The sequence below is a fragment of the Oreochromis niloticus genome, linkage group LG3 (assembly GCF_001858045.2).
Source record: "Oreochromis niloticus isolate F11D_XX linkage group LG3, O_niloticus_UMD_NMBU, whole genome shotgun sequence".
Classification (NCBI taxonomy): Eukaryota; Metazoa; Chordata; class Actinopteri; order Cichliformes; family Cichlidae; genus Oreochromis; species Oreochromis niloticus.
In genome coordinates, this window is record NC_031967.2 from 11,645,684 (window position 1) to 11,659,271 (window position 13,588).

General features: G+C 39.5%; 1 protein-coding gene across 8 annotated transcripts in view; it reads left to right on the forward strand.

Annotated features, from left to right (window-relative positions):
• Window positions 1-7,320, forward strand: part of slc24a2 (solute carrier family 24 member 2) — a 49,928-nt gene extending 42,608 nt beyond the window's left edge. For all 8 annotated transcript variants that reach the window (XM_005468168.4, XM_005468172.4, XM_005468170.4 and 5 more), the window contains 4 exons: window positions 1,833-1,967; window positions 2,057-2,146; window positions 2,453-2,619; window positions 3,111-7,320. In XM_005468168.4, coding sequence (XP_005468225.1) covers window positions 1,833-1,967; window positions 2,057-2,146; window positions 2,453-2,619; window positions 3,111-3,360 — 642 coding nt within the window. In that variant the 3' untranslated portion in view covers window positions 3,361-7,320. The remainder of the gene's footprint in view (window positions 1-1,832; window positions 1,968-2,056; window positions 2,147-2,452; window positions 2,620-3,110) is intronic.
• The last annotated feature ends 6,268 nt before the right edge of the window (window positions 7,321-13,588 follow it).

The following is a 13,588-nucleotide window of genomic DNA, read 5'->3' on the forward strand; positions in this document are numbered from 1 at the left end:
CCACCACAGGGCAGGAAAGGCCCCCAAGGGGCTGGCATTTAGGAACCAAGTTAGACCAGGGAGCACCAGCTCAATGGGGTACTTTAGCATAGAAAGCAACTAAAGCAAATCATAAATAGTCAAATGCTGGATTCATGGTGAGCAGTGTCATCCAGAAACAGTAGTCTGCATGCAGTCAACATGCCCATGAAAGAGCTGCAGAGCAAAACCGTGTGGAGTGGACTGTCAATATTGTGATTGAACATAAGAAGAAGCTTTTGCTGCGTTTTTGGATTCTGCAGTGAGCCAAAATAACAATCTTTGCATCTTTTAAAAGCCGTGGATTTGGTCCAGAATTGATCTTTGCAAAGCTTCGGGTTTTTGTTTTTGTTTTGCTTTTTAGAGCTTTTAAAAGACAACAATGCAGCCATCTGGATATGGAGAGGAGGAGAAATCAGAATGCTGAACATAAGTGATGCAAGCCCTTTTGTTTGGCAGCTCTGATTACCAAGGTTACCAGGCAATACTCAACAGCAGTCGCTGTCACAGCAGGATAAGCGCCATATGATTCATGATTCGTGCAGCAACCATCTTTAAAGATTTCTGCTTCACTGTGGCCTTGTTTAGCTGATCTGATTGAATTTGTTAAGGCCTGAAATGATTTCCTTGAGAAAATTACTATCCAGCGTATCACATCTGTTATCAGCATCTGTTTTACTTTATGTTTTTCTGCCCAGTGTATCTTCTGCACCCCTTCACTTCATGTTTTCATACCTATTTATTCTCAAAAGGGCAGGGGATAAATTTTAGATCACTCACATGTTCTAGTCTGGCCTGCGTGCATGGACTTGTTCTCTGCAAGTCCCCGTGGTTCCTTATCATCTTCTATAATTAGTTGCTAAGGGACCTCGGGATCTTTCCGAATAGAAAAAGCTTAGTTGTTGTACTATTTAACTATTACCTGGATGTTTAAGTGACAGCCTGTAAGAAGGTAGATAAAGTGATGATTTAGTCATCTTTCCTGGAATCTGATTTCATGCGAATCGCAGGGTGCCGTCAACCTTTGTCTCACTTGGCATTCCAGCAGCATGTCCAGTCAGACCCTAAGGATCTGCTGATGCAGCCAGCATTACCAGTCAGCAGTGATGAGCCCCCGATGACTGCTGAGACTCAGCCCTTCAGGCTCAGTGGAGTCTCAGAAATCACAGCCACCTCTCTCTTAAAGTAGACCTGTTATGTGTTTTTTAAATTTATGTCATACTTTTACAATTGCAATGGCCAAAGTTTCAAATAATGAGGCCAAGTGCCCACTCTTCAGACTGTTTTCTACTTTATATTATGAATCAAATCTCTGAGTGTTGCTCTGTATCAAATGAAGCAGGTTTATGAGGGGCAGCCAATCAGAAGAAAAAGAAAGTGGGCTTTCCGGGAGATCACACTGCTTGTTTCAGACAGAGGATCATCCGATGTGGTTGCAACATGGTCCAGTATAAGACATATTATTTTCAGCTATGAATCATGCAAAACTACCCTGGTAAATTCCTAAAATGAAAAGAGAGACATGGAAATGAGCAGAATGGGTCCCCTTTAAAGTCATGGTAGCACACATCCAGTTTCTGCAATTGATCTCTGCTGACTTCTGAATTCCTTCATAACAGTGGTGTTGTCAAACCGATCCCTGCCTCTGATGGTAGTGAGTATATGAAGCTAAAAGGGACACTTCCAATGTGGTTTTTTTTTTCAGTTATTCCCTCTTGTTCACCTGATATTGTTTTCAAAATGATAAATTCCAAAATGTAGGCAAAATCTCATGTTTTTGACCAGTATCTCCTTCCCTTTTTTTCTGCTCTCAGGCTGAGGATGAAGAAGAAGAGGACCAGCCTCTGAGCCTGTCCTGGCCTGAATCTAGCCGCAAGCGCTTCACCTACCTCCTGATCATACCTATTGTCCTTCCCCTGTGGCTAACGCTGCCTGACGTCAGGAAAACGGTATGCGACTAAATTCTCCTGAACAAGAATGCCGTGTGCGTGTGTCTGTGTGTAAGTGTGCTGCTCAATCCTTCTTTTTTATTTTCCAGTCATCAAAGAAGTTCTTCCCCATTACATTCCTGGGTGCCATCTGCTGGATTGCAGGATTCTCCTACCTAATGGTGTGGTGGGCCCACCAGGTACACAAGACTCTGTAAAAAGAACTGATGCTATGTGATCATAACAGCAGCCCAAAAGCCTAATGATATAAGAATAATCCTTGCAAAATATATTTTCCTTCATTTCTCGTTCTTGACATTTATAATAACCCCCCATTCCCATCCACTCACGCATAATTACAGCTGTCTTGTTTAAAACAAAGATTGTCAGAGATACTTTTATCACCTCCTTCAGCTTCTAAGCACAAGGAAATTAAAAATAGCTAGAACAAAGATTAGTTTTTATTTACCCTAAAGCTTAGCTTTCTTTTTTTTTCTTTTTTGCAGGTTGGAGAGACCATTGGGATTACAGAGGAGATTATGGGACTGACTATATTAGCAGCTGGAACCTCTATCCCTGACCTCATCACCAGTGTTATTGTGGCACGCAAGGGGCTGGGTGATATGGCTGTATCCAGCTCTGTAGGCTCCAACATCTTTGACATTACTGTTGGGTATGTTATCCGAACATGATCTGGGTATGGATCCGTATGTGATGTTTAGGAGAAGCACAGAGAAAGCAGTAGTTTTTACTCTGACGATGACTAGGGTCCTCTCAAAGCCTGGAATTACTGTAGCATCATAAGTAAACTATTACTGGCTCTATGGGCCGGAGTAGGATGGCTTTCAGGCTGTAATGGCATTTTTGCAGCGCAATTTTGATTTCCAAAGTCTTTACACAAGATTAGGTTCAGTTTCGTGGCTAAACCTGTATCATTTCTTCTAATAGAAACAAGATAGTAAAGCAAATGTACCGCGTTAGATGTGGCAACCACGTGCATATCTGTTAAGCAGCTTTGACTAAAAAAGACTAAATTATAAACAGGCATATATCATTTAAAGGGTCAGTTTAGCCAGGACATAGATATGTATCTTCATGCTGTTATCGGCTCTCAGCAGCTCACGTGGTCAGCCTGTAACATATCGTGTGCTTGTGTACTTGCAGACTGCCGCTCCCCTGGCTCCTGTGGTCCCTATTCAAAGGCCTGAGACCGGTGCAAGTCAGCTCCAACGGCCTCTTTTGTGCAATCGTGCTCCTCTTCCTCATGCTCCTCTTCGTCATCATCTCCATCGCCGCCTGCAAGTGGCGCATGAGCAAGCTGCTCGGCTTCATCATGTTCATGTTATACTTCGTCTTCCTGGTGGTCAGTGTCATGCTAGAGAACAAGGTCATTAGCTGCCCGGTGACTATTTAAGGACCTTTCAGGGACCTACATCCCCTCCGTCACCCTCACCACCGTAACCATCCTATTTGTCTGCTGTCTGTCTCACCTGACCCTTTGCGATCCTTTACACCAGGAACAAAAGAAAAAAAAAGAAGAACTGTACAAGAGATGAATAAAAACTGTGGGATCTCCCTTTATTTTCAGTGAGCAGGTGGTGGTGGGGAGCGCTTAAACCATTAAGGGACAAGACTACGGCTTGGCTGGTTTAACATAGGCTTAACAAGAGTGGATTTTAAATATGTTGTTATTTTCACTGGCAGGTGAGGAGGGTCGAGGGTTTGGGTGGGTGGGTTATGGGTTTATGCCAAATATAGAAGTATTATGCATGCCATTAGTTTCATTAGACGAGAAATGAAGGTAGGTTGAGAAGAATGACCTCCTGTGACCTTCGGGGGGGGAACAAACAAACATGAGATGCACTGTTTAAAACTCTTAACAACAAATACGGCTGAGCTCAAATTTGCGATCACATTTGAAAGCACATACTGGTTGAACTGACTGAGACGTCGCGAGTGAATCGGGATCTGGATGAACTAATGAATGAGAGAAACGGCGCAGCATGCGGATGAATGTGTTCTTCGAAACATGTTGTTTAACGGTCGATGGGGACGACTCTCTTTTGAGCTTCGCGCCTGAGCAGCAAGGAACGCGGCGAAGGACAGATGAACTTCTATTTTCTTATTTCTTTCTCGCAAACTTGTCTGTGCTCAGTCAGAGTCGAAGCTTCTCCTCGCCCCCTGTCAGGATGTCATTTTTCACCACTGAATGTTTCCGCAGAGGAGTCCTTTTTTCTTTTAAATTCTCCTTTTTCATTCATTTTCACTAAATATTAGAAGTAGCATTAGATAAACTGTAGCATGACAATCTGCTCCTTTTTTCCTTCACCCATTGAGCAAACATTACGATTTGTACAGAAATTTCCATTTCACGTGCACCGATGGACAAAGGCAAGAACAAACAAAAGAAAAGCCTAAATGAAGTTTAGCCTCTTGAGATATATGCTAGCCTTCAATATCTTGTACTGGTTAGGGGGGTGAAAACAAAAGCATGAATACTTAGGCTCATTAAAGATCCATAAACAAAGTCAATGTCAAGATAATACATTTGAAAATAACTTTACTGTGTTAAAGCGTCATGATTGATTTAGATTAGTCAGTGTGTAGTGCTTTGTTCACAGTAGAACTGGGCTCAAATCACCGGCTAGTTAAGCTCCTGGGGTAGAAGTTTTAAGGAGTCAACTGCATGTAGGGAAAAAAAAGGAAACAAAAAAAGCCACTGGGAGGTGAATTATACCAATCAACATTTAAGAAGTTGTATACCGAAATGTATACTTTCCAGACATGCTTCATAACTTCTTAATGCAAACGAGTGCTCAGTCTCTATGTAGAAAATGTCAACATTGTACGGTCGACGATATCTATCAAACTTGTGCAATTTCTTTTCTAATCAAAGGTGCTTTTGTGTGCATGTGTGCAATCTGCATTTAAAGTCATGACACGATGACGATTCATAGAGGTCATACTACCCGTGTTTTGCAACTAACTGCAAAAAAATATATATAAATATATACCCCAATCTGTGTTTTATACTGGGAAAATAAATCATAATCACGAACTCTCTTTAAGCATAGAATGTGGAAATCATCGACTCAACAGCAATATAGCGTGTGTCGTGTTGAAAGACACCCCTCCATCATGCGTCAGTGCCCTGCCCTCCCTCGCTGTCCTGTCCAGAAATAAAAAACATACAAAAAAAAAAAGCCCCACATCATAAAGTGGGCGACCGTTTCTCCTAAAACGAACCCCTTCCTGTTAGAGCTGGCCAGGAACACCTGCTTTACCTCAACACAGCCTCTGTACAGCAGCTTAGTAGGAGTTAACTGTAAAATAGTAGTAAATAGATTCTCTGAATGTGTGCAGGGAAATGCATGCGAGGTGTTTGGGCTGGTTACCCACTGACTGTACAGCTGAGCTTAGAATAGACGTTCACTTTTATGCACCCATTCAGAGAAGAACACTAGGAACTCATTGGTTTTACTTTGTAAATAACGAACGTGTTTGATTTTTTTAATAGGTATTTATTTCTTTGCAATAGTGGATGGAAAAAGCTGGCGGCCCTTTATTATCATAATATTACAGAAACAACATAAGAATTCATTTTAAGGCTACTCAACATCAGATTACACACGTGTCTCTTCAGTTCAGAAAACGAGGGCTTTAAATACCACATTGCCTCCTCTGATTCAACAAATGTAGACGTGAGTGATGCTGCCGTTTAAGGTTACAGATGCACAGGGCAAACAAAACTCTAATGCCCATTCAGACAGGTAAACTGCTGTGCTTGGCGCGTTCTCACATGTTACATTTCTTTGAGCATTTCTAGCAGCCGCATTCAAACAGTCGGTTTATGGCCTCTGCGATGACTCATGTACTTTCTGAAATTATCCTGCGCACATTCGCCATTAAAACCCTTTCCTCAGAGCTCCCACACACTCGGGTTAATGTGATCACACCTCAAGTTTCTTCAACCACCTTTTCTTTAAAAGAATAGTTTGACATTGTGGGAGATTTAGCTTCTTGCGGAGAGTTAGATGAGAAGATGGCCAGAGCAGGTAAAAAAATTTAAAAAATCCAACACTTTGCTAATAAGTGTGATTGCTGAAAGATTTCTATATAGGCCTCACCCATTTGTGTTATTGAAATGTGACTCTATTCTACAAATTCCACTGTGTATTCAAGTGTTTGGACAACCTTGGATAGAGATATCATGTCATCATATCATTTTTTTTCTGATAATTAGGTATCAAAGGTTTGTGGGTGTGAGCAAATTATCTCTAACTGCTACAACTCGTTGTCTGGCTTGACCTAATTCAGCTCAGGCCGCATAAGAAAAACAGAAGGCAAGACAAGAAAATTACTTCATCCTAATTACTTTTATTGCTTATGAATAGAAACACAGTTTAGACTTTTTAAAAAGGTCAAACTAGCCCCGTAAAGCCTGAACCATTAAATAAATTCCAGAAAATTCTGCCTTTTTGATACTGGAGTGCTTATTGAACCTTCTGAAAATGAAGAAAATAATAAATTAAAATATCAGTTTGCATGGTTTTTTTTGCTACATCTGGCACAGTTGTGCAATTTGTACGTTTTTCAGAGGAATAAAGTTCACACTGATGATGTAGAAGTCTCAAAAACTCATAAAAACTCATGTATCAAATAGGATACACCTGGCATTACAGGGCTAGTTTATAAGCAATCAGCTTCTGCGTTTCAAGAGCTGCAGCAGCTTTCAGCGAATCACGCTGCAGTTTCTCCAAGTGTTTCGTAACATGTTTTCTCATCTGTTTAATCTCCACAAAAACATGTAAAAAAGACTAAAACTAAGGCAACTTAGTTACATGTGGCTGTTTCTTCTTGTCTAACTACAAGCAACAAAGCAAACATCAAATTTCCTAAAATGTCTCAACTATCCTCAACATGTTTACAGGTAATTTGAGTTTGGTTGGTCATGTGGTACATGTGCATACTCTGGTCATTTCATTTGTTCCATTCCTCCAAAGCCCCTCCCATCAAGTCAGCAAATTTCCAAATTTTATATGTCTTTTTCTTTTTTGACTGAGAGCATGAATGGAGAGAAGAACAAGAAAAAATAAACCTAAAAAAAGAAGAAAAAAACCATAGAAGCGACTTAGCAGATGAGCTTGGAAGTGATTGTGGTTTACCAGGGTAAGCGACCATGAAAGTTGACCACTAATGAACATTCTTGCACTGTAAATGTTTTATTTTCTTGGTGTTAATGTAAGATTTATTTAAGGTGTACATATATACAGATACAAATTAACCATATAAACTATATGTGTAAAAGAAATATGTCTCTTTATGTAAAAACACAAAGTATATAATAAAAACAAATAAAGATGCTTCAAATATGCAATGGTGTGTTTGATGTCTTTTTTTTGTTGTTGTTTTAAAAATAATACTCTTTTTTTTTTTTTTTTTGCCATTACATCAACTTATCTAATGAAGTAAACTATACTGAATCATGGGAAATTTAGGTTCCGCATTAGAGAATTAAAGTCATGTAACGTTTCAAACTCTGGACTTTTACGGTGCCAATTTTACAATTGTGAAACTCTTGACAACCAGTTCTGCTGACTCTGGAAAAGCAGTCCTGGCATGCAGGGCTTCTTAGGCAAATGCTCCACTTTGCATGAAAAGTGGTAAGTCGAGATGCATGCCACTACAAAATAGACTTTCTTGGCAGTGATGCCAGACTGTCTCTATCCATATTTTAAAGACGTAATAGGACTGCTATTAAGCACTCATTGACAATGACACTGTAATGTAAACACACTGACATGCAGTCTGAGCTGATTAAAGGTGATTAAAGTTTTTCCATTACTACCCACGCCTGGTAATTTGTGGAGTTACAATGTTGTGTTGATTAAAGCACCACATACTTAAATAGCAAAGATAGTGGCAGACCCAAGATGTTGGATGATAAATCATAAATGGACAGGTTCTTACATAGAGCTTTTTTTTTACTCTACTCAAGCACTCAAATCACTTTATACAACGTGCCTCGCTGACTCATTGACACACATTCACAAAAGTACTTTTTTCTGGGCTTGTCTGCTTTTCTGTCTGACAATCATACGCACTGACACTCCAGTGAACGCATCAGAGAGCGTCTCAGAGTTCAATATCTTCCCCAAAGATACTTTGGCAGGTGGAGCGGGTAACCTCAGGGACAGACGTTTAAATAAAAGAGGTTCTCTCTTATCTGAAACACTGATTCTACTTTTATGGATTTGAGGGTGTGATAAAGAGGTGTAGCCTACTTTTCAAGCATTTTTAAGCAGAAATGTATTGTTCAGTACATTCACGTACCAGCATAAAATAGTGTCATTAAGTCACGTATAACTGTGCGTCAGAGTGCACTCCAGGTCTTTAACAAAGTGTTCTGATCCCAGAGACAGACAAGGTGGAAAAAAACTCAACCAGGAGTCCGCTTTGGGAGTTTTGTGATTTCATCTCCTGATTTCACTTTTATCTTTCTCCATTTACAACTGTGCATGTAGAAAAATCACAATGCTACCCTGTGGCTAGGTTGCCTAGCACCCTGAACAACAGGGGTGTGTCTATTTATTAATTTTTTAAATGGTGCACCGCAGCAGAGATGTGCGAAATCAAGATTTGTATTTGATCATGAAAAAAACGTTTTACCTGTGTAAAAGTCATAACCCTACTTTATTAATAGCATTGTGCTCAGCTACACTAACAATTCATATATATATATATATATATAAAATGTTAGTGTAGCTGGAGATTATTTTAATTAGGTACATGCTGATGGTTAATGTTATCTGAAATAATACAACAAAATATATTATCTGCAAAATAATACATAACTAACCTTGACCAGTAAAGACAATGAGTGCATTTCAACAGAGACGCTATCCGTGCTCTCATGCAGGCCGCCCCACACCACTACCCTTTCTTTGGACACATCCATGCAGAAGAAGTATGCTACAAACTGGGAGTGACATCCTCTCACTTTTGCTACAAAGACTGAGTCACATCACCTACGTCAAAGTGCGCCAGTCTTTAATGCCCTGGGAGTGGCAATGGCCTGTCTATACAGTTTTCTGTACTGCCTTAATGCTCTTTGATGTTCTACTGAACACTTTCTGTAGCTGGTAAAAGGATACACCCCACTGTCTGTCATCCTTCAGATTTATTTGATTTCTCCATTGCATGCTGCAACTTCCACTTCCTCGGGAGGAGCTGAGTAATTAGTTTTAATTTGGAATTAATTTGGCTCTGTATGAATACAATAGACCCTATACTGCTATCATGCTGAGATAAGCTGGCCCCCCTTTCAGCCTCAATGAAACATACATTTTATATTGTTGTTTGAGATCATCAATACTGATAGCAGTTTTTATTAGTGGCCTTAAGCATAGTCTAATATAAGTAAGGGCACTGATTCTCTTTGCTTCACATTGTGCCTTCTGTTTGTCTGGGTAAACTGTGGATACAGGGCGCCCTCTTCTGTTCAAACACTGACACTTCACTGTGACTAAGAGCGAAAGTTACGCAATCATCACTTCGATGTGTTCCACCCACTTAAAATTGTCCTCCAGCTATTAAGATTTCTACCGAACTACAAAGTGCTTGGCTTTCTATAGAAACGTGCCTCAGTTTTCCACGAACTTCTATATTTACTTTGTTTGGTTTTCCCCCAGTTCATTATAACTAGAGAGGGATACAATAAAACTCAAACCTGTTCCTCTGACCTCTGTTTTTTTTTTCCCATTCTCTCTGGTGGATTAAACGAGTGTTGTTGTTATTACAATCCGCCTTTTAGGAAACATAAAGAATTTCTCAGGTAAAACGGACACAACCGCCTCCTGCACGAAATCTACAAATTTCCCCTTTTAAATATCTCAAGTAGTTATTGTGAAAAAAAATATGTTACTCATCCATCCATTTATGAACGTGAACATGAAGGCTGGTCTATGTAACTGATTACTTCTGCTACTGAAAAAGAAAAGAAATAAATAGGTTTATTCATAAAGAAATCTAATTTAATGTAGGATTTGCTAAATGTCAACATTTCATTGTTATTTTTTTTAACAGCAGTTTGTTCCTGAATGCCAGTGTGAACCCAAATTGAAAAGGAAGCACAAACCCTGCATAGCCTGGAGACTCACCTGGTTGCATGTTGTAAGGCATAAAATCTAGTGCAAGGCACACACTGGCGAGACACTGGTTGTGGGGGGGGAAGAAGGGTAAGAATGTGGGTGAGATGACAGATAGTAAGAGATTTGGATTACTGAACTTGATAGGACATGCATTGGATTCTATAAGGTGAAGCCAAACTTTGATGGGGGCAAGGCATGCTGAACTGGCTATTGTCTGATGTGCTTCTAGGGAGGCAAAAGAATTTCCCGGGTGTTTCCTGCTAAATCCACTGGTATAGTTAAACACAGCCCGATTCTCGATAACTTTCCCTGCACATGCACATCACAGAGTTTTCATTAGAAATCAATTAGATGTGCAGACGAAAGGTCGCTGCAAGTCTACAACACCAAAAACAACCGCAGTCTGTGTAAACTCTTTAAACCGACGCCTAACAACATCTCTTATCTTTCCTCAGAAGCTTGTTTCACTCTCCCAAGTGTTCCCAGTTTTTTCACGTTAATCCCTTTGAGTGGTGTCACCAGCACCTTTCACTGGAAACCGTGAGTCAGGCCGAATCACCACTGAAGTAATTTACTCAGAAAATTTGGGATTTTTGAACATGTTAAAAAATGAACTTGCTGGTATTCCCCTGGAAAAGAGTCGTTTGACTTTTTGTAGTGCTGGCTCTCTTTATCTCCTGTCATGTCCATGTTAGTAGTGCTAAGTTTCCAAGCTCTCCAGGTATCCTCCTCTACTTTTTCTGGACATACCCAAAACTCTAGCTTGAAATACACGATGTCACGGTAAGGCTGATGGAATTCATTTTTAAGTGGTGCTTATTCAGGGGTGGCTGTTTGATGTGTGCGTTGAATGAACAGTGCTGGTCATGGAAACACTGAGTGGGAAAGCAGATCATCTGGTAGTCGTCACAGTTAAAGCAGCAGAGTTGTAAAATACTAAATGAAAGCTAAAGTGGGTTAATACATGATCAAATATCAATTTTGACAGATCTAAGAAAAACTAAGCAGTTAGATTTAATGCCTCGTTTAGTGTGTTTTATGTGAAATTGTTAAGGAATTTGAATAAGGCACAAAAAACCAAGTAAGCGCAAAATCTATATTAAAAAAAGGGAGCCAAAGTTTCTTAACTTAAGAGTCAGATTTAAGCTCACAAAACCTGTCTTTTGGCAGGCATTAATAATTCAGTTCACAGCTTACTGTACACTGAGACAAGATCTACTAAATGTCAAAAAGGCTTTTTTGTCACGCTGCAACCTCAATTTCACTACCATAAATCACCTCCACTTCAAATGTCATCACGTTCTTAAAATCACCTGAGGCTTAAAGAGAAAATCCCACAGGTTTGTATCACTGGAGCCATGATAAATTATACAGGAACACATCCTTCACCTAAGCTAGGGGGATATTTAGTTCATGTTGTTCATAAATCACAACGGAGTACCGTGAGCCATGTACATCACCAGCTGCAAAGATCTCCTACAGTCTCGTTTACACTTGCATTTTTGCTTTTTTTAACAAAAAAGATCCACTTTTGTAGATAAAAAAATCTTCTCTTAATTCTTCATGGGAATTTATGGTTAATTCTTCAGTTGGACTTACTGTAAATAAGCAGTTAGTTGTATTTACTTAGCACAACCATGGCTTGATTACTGTTTTATATGTTATTCAAATCCATGAAGTTAATACAGCATGTAAGGTAAACATTAGCAGCAGCCCAAACACTTAAATGTGAAACCATTGGTAACAATAAAGTCATAATACTGTTAATATAATATAAAGCTCTGGCCAGAGAGAGAGATTTATATACTGATATGTATAAATATAACAACAGACAAAACAATATAAAAACCAGTGCAGAAGAAGCAAATCTAGTTTCCTCTTAAAAGTGTTAGTCAGTGACATTGGTGTAGTCAGTGGGGAGTTCCCATCTTACCCTTCACATTTACGACTTTGTAGCTAATTTGTCAGCTTTTAATAAACTCCTCGTGGAGTACAGAGGGTGGCTGGTTCAGCAAGTCAACTTTCTATCGATCAGACTTTTGCCCAGTGACTTCATCTGCTCACTGTTACAGGGCGTGCTTGCGTTTGACTCAGCAAAATACACCTAAGCCAAATCCTCTACACTCATTTGATCCTGTTACAAGTGTGTTAGCAGACTCTTGTCTGAGGCAGACAGAGTGAGAGCATAATTTTAGAAATATGTCACACTCATGCGTGTCACCGCTTAAAACTGCCCCATTTAGCTGTTTTTGGGAACTTGTGTGGGGAGTCCAGATCACCAATTTCAAAAGGGGGTCTCGGTGGACCTGAGATCATGCGATGACTCACAGCAGGGCCTCTGTTGATCTGATTTGTAACTGCTGCACATGTGGCCGTGTGATTCAGCATGAGCCGGGTTTGTAAGAGGGTTTTGGTTAGCTACACAGAAAAAATGATGTATAATAATAACCATGCAAGCTGACATGCACTGATATGTCAGCATGAGATTTCAAACTGACTCAGAAAGAGTGGAAAAACAGCAAATATAGACAAAACACAGCAGCTGGTTTAAACTAAACTGATTTTAAGGGTTACAACTTCAACATGCTGCGGCTATAGGAGCAGGAAAAAAAATGGCATGTGACAAAGTCTAATGAGCTTGGAAAGAAAAGCGTCTGGACTTCTTTTGGTTTCCTTGAAGATGTTTTTTAAGCCTGGCTTAAAATCTGGGACTCCACCAATTGTTCTTAGAACTGAAGAAGCTTCTCGGATGAGGTGAAACATCTTCAAGGAAACTTAAAGAAGTCCAGATGCTTCTTTCCAAACTCCTTAGACTACGATGACCTGGATGACTGGGAACCTTCACAGACGTGAAGGACTATAAAATCATTTTATAGTCCTTGAGGAACTTTATGTTTCAGTAATGAGCAGAATAATCATTACAGTAATTCTTTTCATATTGACAGGAGCTGAAGCATAATTATGGAAGTTTAACGGGGGGAAATAAAACCCTTTTTGCTACTACAAATTTGCTTATAGCTGCTAATGGCTGGTTTGCATGCTACTATCAGAATACATTTTAGTGTATGTCATTAGTGTGTAACTGCTGCTGCACGTCACACATTTGATGCATTTCATGCAACAGACCAGTTGCATGAAGCGTCTAGAAAGAAAAAAAGTGATAGCAGTTATTAATTTTAAAATCAAAAACCTATAATTAGAAAACATAAGTAAATTCTTCTTGGGACAGATTGTTTTTAAAGCATTAGTAATTTAGTAATTTCATCATATCATTCTGAATAGTGCTTGTTATATTCCGTACTTCGTATTGTTTCCTTTTGTTGACGTCCACCCAGCAAAACCATGCAAAACTAGTTTATAAGCTCTCTGTAAATAAGGCTGAAGCTTGTCCTTGTCCCTACAGCAATCAACAGTTAGAATATCCATAGAGGCAAATTCTTCCATTCACTAAAAGAGCAATAAAAAGGGAAAGCTAGCATTTCACATGCGTTT